Source organism: Cynoglossus semilaevis, chromosome 19, assembly GCF_000523025.1.
Source record: "Cynoglossus semilaevis isolate Cse_v1.0 chromosome 19, Cse_v1.0, whole genome shotgun sequence".
Classification (NCBI taxonomy): domain Eukaryota; kingdom Metazoa; phylum Chordata; class Actinopteri; order Pleuronectiformes; family Cynoglossidae; genus Cynoglossus; species Cynoglossus semilaevis.
The window spans coordinates 16,624,192-16,634,648 of record NC_024325.1 but is presented as its reverse complement, the minus strand read 5'-3'; the positions used below and the strand labels follow the sequence as shown (position 1 = coordinate 16,634,648).

General features: G+C 46.0%; 2 protein-coding genes and 1 pseudogene across 2 annotated transcripts; all 3 read right to left on the bottom strand.

The window, feature by feature from the left end:
• Nucleotides 1-7: 7 nt before the first annotated feature.
• On the bottom strand, nt 8-2,123 carry LOC103395630 (olfactory receptor 146-like). Its single transcript, XM_008333389.3, has one exon. The coding sequence runs from the start codon at nt 1,847-1,849 to the stop codon at nt 917-919; it is 933 nt and encodes a 310-aa protein (XP_008331611.1). The 5' UTR covers nt 1,850-2,123; the 3' UTR covers nt 8-916.
• Nucleotides 2,124-2,139: 16 nt separating this feature from the next.
• Nucleotides 2,140-4,911, bottom strand: LOC107988058 (olfactory receptor 146-like; annotated as a pseudogene).
• Nucleotides 4,912-5,239: 328 nt separating this feature from the next.
• On the bottom strand, nt 5,240-8,190 carry LOC103395750 (olfactory receptor 52E4-like). Its single transcript, XM_017041627.2, has 3 exons — nt 7,446-8,190; nt 6,762-6,988; nt 5,240-6,670 (listed from the first exon to the last, which is right to left on the bottom strand). The coding sequence occupies exons 1-3, from the start codon at nt 7,850-7,852 to the stop codon at nt 6,318-6,320; spliced, it is 987 nt and encodes a 328-aa protein (XP_016897116.1). The 5' UTR covers nt 7,853-8,190; the 3' UTR covers nt 5,240-6,317.
• Between the last annotated feature and the right edge of the window lie 2,267 nt (nt 8,191-10,457).

Here is a 10,457-nt window from a genome sequence, read left to right as displayed (position 1 = left end):
TACACAGATTTCCTGCTGACACTAGACTGTTACTGCAGAGACAAAGTCCAGGGACACCAAGTGTCAGCAGAAAAAGTTTACCATCTGAGAGTTTGGAAGTCTTCATCAACTCCTAATCTTTGGCTTTGACACATTAATGACTTGGATGGTGATTAAAAACAACATGATCTTAATGACATCACTCAGCTCACAGTTGTACCACTGCACAGTTTGTCTGCTTCTTCTGTTGAATTTCATCTGGAACCGTGATGCTTGTGTCACATGTCCTGTCATAAAGTACCACAGGTTCAGTGACGGTTCCTGTGGTTTATTCACCGTAGTCTCATGTTTTTGTGGAAGAGGTTTTTTTATTGAGTTTAGGTTGATGGTAAACATTAATCTTGTACCAGGGTCATAGAGGGGGAGACTGGGTAATGTTGTTGCCACAAAGTAAGAAGGTCACTGGTTCAATTCCCAGCTCTTATTGCTGGTCTTTCTGTGTGGAGTTCTCCCTGTGTGGGGGTGTTTTTTCTCCAGTTTTGTCCACAGTCAAAAACTGCAGATTAGGGATTAGATTAATATTCACTCTGAACAGCCCATTGGTGTGAATGTGAGTGTGAGTGTGGATGGTTGTCACTATGTGAGGCCCAGTGATGGACAGGAGAACTGTCCACCTTTAACGTTGGCTTTGCCCGGTGACTACTGGCTCCACTTCCCTAGTGGCCCTTAGAAGAATGCAGCAGTAGAGCATAGATCATCGTTGTACCAACGCAGTCACCTGTGCAAACAGGACGTAGTGGTATCTTAGAGTATGTGTTTTTAAAAACTGTGTAGCACAAACAACATTCACTGAGAAAATGATTGGACCAACACTAAGATGAGTCACTACTGAACCATGGTTGTAGGATTTTTTATTAAAATAAACAGAAAGAACAAGTCACAGCTTTCTTGACAGCAAATGGAACTTAACGGCCAAGAATTGTCTAATCTCTTTGGATTGTACACCATAAATGATAGGGTTGAGACTTCCAGGGACGATGACAAACAGGATACCAAAGAGTTTGGCGTAGTCTTTGTGCTCAGGGAAACGGTGCATGATGATAATGATGCTACCGCTAAGAATCATGACCAAGAAGACCAGGAGGTGAGTGCTGCAGGTCTTCAAGGCCTTACTGCTCAGAGACTTGTTCTTACTGGTCAGGCAGACCATAAGATGGGTGGCGACCATGCTGCCGATGGAGGCGGTCGTCAGAACCACGGTGAAGGTCAGGCCGTAGACGTTATTTATGAGGACACTCTCACAGGACAGTTTGAAGAGTGAAGCATTGTCACAGAAAGGACCTTTGATCAGAGTCCTGCACCGACTCAGTCGGGCAGTCAGGCCAATTAGAATGCCCACTAAAACAAAGGCCACTCCCCAGGCAGAAACTGTCAGCTTGACCAGCATCTTGTTGGTCATGATGGCACTGTAGCGCAGGGGGTTACAGATGGCCACGTATCTGTCAAAGGCCATGATCATCAGCACGGTGTGAGTGGTGGTGCCAAACAGCTGCATGATGTAGGCCTGAACCATACACTGGTAATAGCTGATGAGGCGTTCAGGGGGGGGGCGCAGGATATCTGCCAGCAGTCTAGGTACCATATGAGTGCTGCCAATAATGTCACTGACTGTCAGGTTACAGAACAGCAGGTACATGGGCTGATGAAGGTTCTTATCAATGATGATTATAATAGAAATGCCCACATTCATCACCATTACAAAGACGTAGGAGATGAGGAAGGTGAAGAAGACAGGGTACATGCTTCTCTCTGTCACCTTTAACCCCTCCATCTTGAGCATGTAGCTGTTGTAGGTCAAGTTCTCCTCCATTCTGAAATCACAACAAAACAATATTTCTTTTTCATCAGTTCAGAAAATAAGAGCTTTTGAGGAAAACATGTAAAAACACCTCAAATCAATTCATAACTGTAGTGTAAATTTGCAAAGTTTGGGGAAGATGAAAAATGTTCTGTTAGATTTATAAAATGAAATAAAAGTCCAAGTCAACACGTCCACACCTGCCACAGAACAATGTCAACAGTTGTCTAATGCACCAAATGACATGAGGACGTGTAGACACAACCACTGTGATGTCATGGGTTACACAGACACATACACAGATTTCCTGCTGACACTAGACTGTTACTGCAGAGACAAAGTCCAGGGACACCAAGTGTCAGCAGAAAAAGTTTACCATCTGAGAGTTTGGAAGTCTTCATCAACTCCTAATCTTTGGCTTTGACACATTAATGACTTGGATGGTGATTAAAAACAACATGATCTTAATGACATCACTCAGCTCACAGTTGTACCACTGCACAGTTTGTCTGCTTCTTCTGTTGAATTTCATCTGGAACCGTGATGCTTGTGTCACATGTCCTGTCATAAAGTACCACAGGTTCAGTGACGGTTCCTGTGGTTTATTCACCGTAGTCTCATGTTTTTGTGGAAGAGGTTTTTTTATTGAGTTTAGGTTGATGGTAAACATTAATCTTGTACCAGGGTCATAGAGGGGGAGACTGGGTAATGTTGTTGCCACAAAGTAAGAAGGTCACTGGTTCAATTCCCAGTTCTTATTGCTGGTCTTTCTGTGTGGAGTTCTCCCTGTGTGAGGTTAGGGTCATTTTTCTGTTTTAACATTCGTGGAAACCACATAAATGTGTCTGCAGATAGAAATGGTATCAGGAACACTTTCAGGAAAATAGAAATTTAGAACGAGGGGGGAGGGGAGGATACTTTATGGTTTTAGGACTGTTGGTCCTTGAACCCGTAGAGACCTTTATGGTGGTGACAGTAGACGCTGGGGTTATTTTAATGACTTTAACTTCAAACCGTCTTCAGAGTCCAGACCCTCAGGTGTTGGGTGGACGTCGTCCTTCGTCGTCATCAGCAGATGTTTTTGTAGAGCTCCGGTGTACGGTGTCATCAGTACAGTTCAAATTCATCGTAAAAATGTTGTATGAAGACGTTTCTTTAAGCCTTCATTTAGTGAAGGACACACCGTTCCTTCTCCAGATGTGCAGGTGTAAATATGTCGCTGCCACATAAAGGTAAACAAAGAAGCCAAAGTTCGTGTTCGTCTTCTGATTTGACCAGTGTCAGTGAGGTCCAGAGCAGAACTGGGTTTTATAACAGCAAGACTTTTACATCTTTCCATGAAGACATGAAGTCATTCATCACAACGTGCCATATATAATACTGAATCACAAAGTTACATCAAGTTATCAGTTCCAGTGTGCAGTAGGAACAGCTCCAGATAAAGAAGGCCTTTCCAGAGTGTACCACCGTTCACTTTCTTATTTTAGACAAAGAGCCATTTATTGTACATTATTTACAGAGCAGTCATATATTGAGTCTACAGCTGGAACGTCTTTCACATCCGCACAGAGAAGAAGCTAAAACATTGTGGTATAATCTGTAATCTGACACTTTATAATCTACACGTCCACCACCATTAGGTTTAAAGCAAAAACACACGGCAGGGGCTTCAGTGACTTATTCAGTAACTTTATTTGCGTTGTGGATTAGTTTAGTTGACCAACCTGGGCCAAGTTGATTGAACTTATTGATGAAGAATTGTCTAATCTCTTTGGACTGTGCACCATAAATGATAGGGTTGAGACTTCCAGGGACGATGACAAACAGGATACCAGAGAGTTTGGCGTAGTCTTTGTGCTCAGGGAAACGGTGCATGATGATAATGATGCTACCGCTAAGAATAATGACCAAGAAGACCAGGAGGTGAGTGCTGCAGGTCTTCAAGGCCTTACTGCTCAGAGACTTGTTCTTACTGGTCAGGCAGACCATAAACCCGACGGTGGTGACCGACCATGCTGCCGATGGAGGCGGTCGTCAGAACCACGGTGAAGGTCAGGCCGTAGACGTTATTTATGAAGACACTCTCACAGGACAGTTTGAAGAGTGAGGCGTTGTCGCAGTAAGGACCTTTGATCAGAGTCCTGCAGCGACTCAGTCTGATGGTCAGACCCATGAGCACAGACACCAACACGAAGGCCACCCCCCAGGCAGAGAGTACCAGTTTGACCACCATTCTGTTGGTCATGATGACGCTGTAGCGCAGGGGGTTACAGATGGCCACGTACCTGTCAAAGGCCATGATCATCAGCACAGTGTGAGTGGTGGTGCCAAACAGCTGCATGATGTAGGCCTGAACCATACACTGGTAATAGCTGATGAGGCGTTCAGGGGGCGCAGGACGTCAGTGAGCAGCCGGGGCATGATGTCGGTACTTCCTATGATGTCGCTGAGTGACAGGTTGAAAAAAAGCAGATACATGGGCTGGTGGAGGTTTCTGTCAATGATGATCAGAACTGAGACGCCCACATTCATCACCAGCACAAAAATGTAGGCAAACAGGAAGAAGAAAAAGACGGGGTACATGGACTTCTCTGTGACCTTTAACCCCTCCATCTGGAGGGTAACACTGTTGAAGGTGTAGTTTTCCATCAGTCTGAAATAGAAAATGAAAAGAAGATGAGAGTCACAGTCGACTTTGTCTGCTCAACACAAACAAACAAACAAACAAACAGTTTTTTTGGGTGAAGTGAAGATACATGTTTTAATAGATTCAATGAAAAGGCTTTTAGTTGACATTAGTGCTAGAAACACAAAGACATGAAATGTTCAATAATTGTCACGTCAAGTACATACTGTATATGTATATATGTATTTATACATATTTACATATATATACTCTGTCAACATCACTACAGAACATGAACGTGTCGTGGAACTTCAAACATCGCTGTCAACATCGATGGCACACGACAGGACATACGGTGAACGTTGCTAACACTTCCTTCTCCGTGTAGTTACCTGATTGGACGTGAACCTGGACAGATGTCGGGGGCTGATCGTTCTTCTCGACACACTCCGGGTGGGCAGTGTGGCCACTGTTGAGACGGCCCACTCTTTTATACTAGGTTTTGAATAATTCTGCGTTACCTAATGTGTGGTGTAACGCTGCGGCTGTCACTAGGCAACGGTTGGTTTCCCACTCCGACAGGGGGAGCCACTGGCTGACTGTGATTTTAGTGGTAGTGAAGAAAAGTTGAGTTTAACTTAAATGTTTTCTTTAATATTTATTTAGTTTAAGCTGCACCCCCTACTTCCTGTGAAAGTTCAGTATTACTTTGATCAGTCAAAGCTCTCCTGCTCTTATTGCCCTAATGCCCTCTGTGACTGACTGTGTTTACCAGAAGGTTCTGATGAAACCTGAGACGCACACCTTCATGTCAGACCTATGGAGTGGAGACAACGTACACCCCCCGTGACACAGGCCAGAGTTTGGTGGTGTCACTAATGTTTGGAACCACAGACTGGGGGTAGGTGGCGCCAAAGACACGAAGAAGACTCTGAACATATGAACATCTACGTCAGGGGTCGAGAACCTTTTCAGCAGAGATATTTTCAAATGTATTTCTGTGAGAGCCATACAATTAGTTTTTTCTCTGAATACAACTGAAGTTTTAAACCAGACCAATAATTTAATATTATAATAAGTTTCTGAAGTATTAAAATAGTTATTAAAATTATGTTCAATACGATTCATACATGAAATCCTCCTGACCATTAATGCGACTTCTGGCGCTTCGTGGTTTGAGTTCTAAATATATGGTTCAAACACAACACTTCATTAAACACCACCGAAGAAAAACCTTAATTTATCGTACGGTCATTAAATGCACCGCCCCTGCTGATTAGGGTGGTGAACCCTGTGGAGCAGCGGTCGACTCTGCTGTCCTTACAGTAGGAGGACGTGTTAGGAGGTCCGTCGTTAATTAATTTGATTATTTTTATTTGATCATTAACTTTTATTTAGTGGATCTTTTCAGTGTGTGTGTGTGTGTGTGTGTTCCTCCAAAATGACTGACTTTATTTTCACTTTTTATGCCATAAATAAAAGATTTCGAACTGCTGTGATGATTTGAACACTGTGATTTCTGTGATTTTTTTTTGTGAGTTATTGTGTAATGAAACAACAGCTAAGATTTATCTGAGAGTCAGACGACGTCATCAAACGAGTCACATTCTGAGGCTGAAGTCACTTTGAACAGGTGTCCGACCTCATGTCCAGATTCAGGCGGTCCAAACGGTGTATAACTGGACCGGTCAGTTCTACTGGACCATCGGTGCATCATGAAAAGACCAGCGTTTACTGTCGGACTTTATTAGCAGTGAGTTTGTGACAGGAGCTGCACACGACACCAGTACCAAGACAGATTACGTGTTTTTATTTTCACTGGTTGAAGGTACAACTGGTTCAATGACGTACTGTTTACTTGACCGTTAGTTTTCTGCTGAAGTATTTGATGATGCTAGTGCGCAGCTCTCTGCTAATCAGGCCGTAGATGATGGGATTAAGAGCCGGTGGAACAACAATGAACAAGATGCTCAGGAACTTCTTGATGTTGGCAGAGGCGGAGGGGAATCTGTAGGTCAAGATGATGATAGTGGACGATATCTCAAAGAGCACGTACACCACCAGGTGTGTGGCACACGTCTGGAAGGCCTTGCTCCGAACCGTGAAGTCGCTTCTGCCGTGTTTGATGGAGCTGTGCAGGATTTTTATGTAGGTGAAAGCAATGATGACAAAGACCCCGGAGCTGATGCACCAGCTCATGGACAGACCTGGAAAAACACAAACACCTGTCTGTTGTCAGACCTGGGTTTGACCCCCACCTTCACCTCTGACCCCTCCCCCCCTTGATAATGCACTAACCATAGATGTTGTTTGCTGGGGTAGATTTACAGGCCAGGCTCAGGATCCCACGGTTGGTGCAGTACACATGTTGGATGACGTTTCCACACAGTGGGGTGTTGGCGTGTAGGCCGAAGAGCACAGTGATGCAGACCACGGCCGTGGACCAGGCAACGGTGCAGCAGGCGTGCAGACGGGCCGGGGTCATGATGGTGTGGTACCTGAGGGGCTCGCACACGGCCACGTACCTGTGGACAGAAGAGGAGAATTGTTGTTGTGTTTTTGTATCGTACCCAGTGAACGTATCGTCAGGTAGCCACAAAAATGAAAGTGTGGTTTCAGTGAGCAGCGACACCGCGCTGGAGATGATGATGTTGTTGAAAAGCCTTTCATATATACATACATACATATATACATATATATATATATATATGTATATATATATATATATGTATATATATATGTATATAAACAGTATATTTTTGTGTAATTTGATTGTTTTTCCCAGACCCCGTCCGTCTCTGTACTAAGTGGAACCACGATGTTCGTTTTTAGAGAAATTTCAACGACTGTTCTTTCACACAGACAAACAGTCCAAACAAATTCATTCAGATTTGGTTGGAGGACGAACTCGTGGTCAGAACAACAGGTCCAGTTCTTACTGAGGTCCAGATCGGACCCAGTCTGTCTAATACACCTTGATACCTGTCGTACGCCATCGCCCCCAGAAGAGTCTGCACCGCCACGCCGTACGTGTGAACACAAAAGCCCTGGGCGATGCCGGCAATGTAGGCTATTCTTTTCTGCCCCATCAGAAACTGCCCCATCAGGCAGGGCAGCACGGCCGTGGAGCCCAGCAGGTCACAGACCACCAGGTGACAGATCATCACAAACATGGGTCTGTGCAGGGTTTGGTCCAGGATGGTGACCAACATCACCACACCGTTCCCAAACAGCACCACAGCGTAGTTGAGCAGAACCAGGAAGAACAGCAGGGCGCCGTAGCCGGGGGGAACGTAGAAGCCCTCCAACTCAAACACGATGGGCTGGATGAGGGGGGTCAGAGCGCTGGCGTTCGCCATCTGAAGGAGAACGGTTCTGTAAGAAGACATGAGCTCTCCTCCCCCCCCCCACCTACCTTACAGTACACAGTATACAAAGATGACTGATGAGTACCTGCAGTACAACAGAGGAGTGACAGCAGTGGAAGTTTAGGAGTTACTGCATCAAGGTTCAAGTTGACGTTCTTGTCCCTGGTTCCACCATCAGAACTTTGACGTTCTCTGTTTAATCAGTCGGGCTTCAAAGACCAACCTTTTATGACGGGAACCAGTTCCAGCAGGAAAGTCCGTGGTCAACAACACTCCACCCTCCTCCCCCTCTGGGCTTCACCTCGTCCCCATTAGAAATAACTACAAACACACACACCCCCAACAAATATCCCATTAACCCCCCCCCCCATCTGAAGATCAACAACACAGATACAAACAAACATATTGATGATATAAAATAATAATAATTAAGAAAACAGAGAGGGAGACAGAGAGGGGGACAGAGAGGGAGAAAGGGAGGGGGACAGAGAGGGGGACAGAGAGGGAGACAGCGAGGGAGACAGAGAGGGAGACAGAGAGGGGGACAGAGAGGGAGACAGAGGGAGACAGAGAGGGGGACAGAGAGGGGGACAGAGAGGGAGACAGAGGGAGACAGAGAGGGGGACGGAGGGGGGGACAGAGAGGGGGACAGAGAGGGAGACAGCGAGGGAGACAGAGAGGGAGACAGAGGGAGACAGAGAGGGGGACAGAGAGGGAGACAGCGAGGGAGACAGAGAGGGAGACAGAGAGGGAGACAGAGGGAGACAGAGAGGGGGACGGAGGGGGGGACAGAGAGGGGGACAGAGAGGGGAACAGGGCCACACAGTGTCAGGGCCACTAAGGCAGGAGGAGGTTTATATGTAGGTGTTTTTATTTTATTTTATTTTATTTTATTAAACACTAAACGTAGTGGATCTTTGACCCAGAGGTCAGTGTCTCTGTCATTGGTGTGGAACCCCAGGGTTCTCCTCCTGGGCAAGTTCGAATCCCGGTTAGGGCGGTTGGTACCTTCCAGTGGACTCACCACCACAGGAAGGTTCAGGGGGGGTTGGTACGGTGCAGTGTGATGTGGGTGGAGACTGCTGCCCCCGCGACCAAGTAACGGGTAAGTGGATGAAGATGGATGGATGGATGGATGGATACATGGATACACACACCCTAAACGTTGGTGATGAACTCCAGCTGCTCTGACGTCAGACTTCGTGGCTTCTCCATGTCGTACGTCTGAATGGATGCCAGCCCTGGGTTGAGCCACTGGTAACATGGAATACTGTTGTTCCAGGAAGTTGGTGTCTCGGGAGTCCACTGTGTTATGTTTGGAAAAGTTTGAGTGAAAAACAAAGGTGAAACTTTGTTGTTGTTGTTGTTGTGGCTTGAACACTGTTCATTAGTGTTTCATCAGAGAGCTGACGGAGGAAGGCCTCTGGGGGGGGCTGTCTCCTCCGCTCTGATCAACGTCAACACCTCTCCTAACTCAACTCATGAACTAAGTTCACTTGGACCAAACTTTGCAGCAGTTACCCTGAAAAACTCAGAGAATGATGTAACGATATCAACGGCAAATGGATGTGTAGGTTCCTGTAGGTTCCTGTAGGTTCTCTCAGAGTTGTGACCCTGGTTCCTGGTTCAATTTGAAACATTCCAAAGTCATTGGGTTCTCGATCTTCTGTCTGGTCCAGGAGGTCACGCTGCGGACTAGTGGTCTGTTCCTGGTACTCAGCACCATGGAGGCCTCACAGCTCCCAGCAGCCGGTCGTCCTTCAGCTTAATTCAATTCAAAGTATCCATGAAGGGTTTTCCTGGTCCTGAACGCCCCACGAGTGTCCAGGGTCTAATTGTCCAGTGTGATTTAATTTAATTAAGAGCAAAACCTGAGGCCATGATGGATAAAGGTCAGTCCCTGGAGAAAAGTCCTGGAACCATCTCAGCTCCCTCTGGTTTCTCAGATATCCTTTTAGAAAAACACTGATTTGGTTCTGGTTCAGAGGTCAGTCCAGACCTGGGACCAGGTTCAGACCTCAGTCACCTGGTCCCAGGTGAACCAGTTGGACCGTGGTCAGTGTTTGGTTTCAAAGTTACAACAACACTTGAGTTCTCCAGCTGTTGTTCAGAGAAGAAAGTTTGTCAGTAGTGCATGTCACCGTCTAACACCCAGGAGGTTTATCTACTGCCCCCTGGTGTCAGAGGTACTCTGACAAACACCCACGACTGCCCCAGTGCCTGTGCTCCCACAGGGGTAATTAGCATTAGAAAGTGTTTGTGGAGGTGGTGGCCCACAGTGGACCTCATTAATGATGGTCTGAAACAGTAACACGACTCATTACTGGCTGCTGTGGGAGCTGCAACACACACACACACACACACACACACACACACACAGTGATGACACTTCAGGAAAGTTTGGTGTTCTGATGTTCAGCTGTAACTTCTTCAACACAAGGAGAGAAATATATCAATAAACAGTTGCACTTTTGACCAATAGGACAGAGGCCATGACTGTTCACTGACTGTTCTCTGTCTGTTCTCTGTCTGTTCTCTGTTCACTGACTGTTCACTGACTGTTCTCTGTCTGTTCTCTGTCTGTTCTCTGTTCACTGACTGTTCACTGACTGTTCTCTGTCTGTTC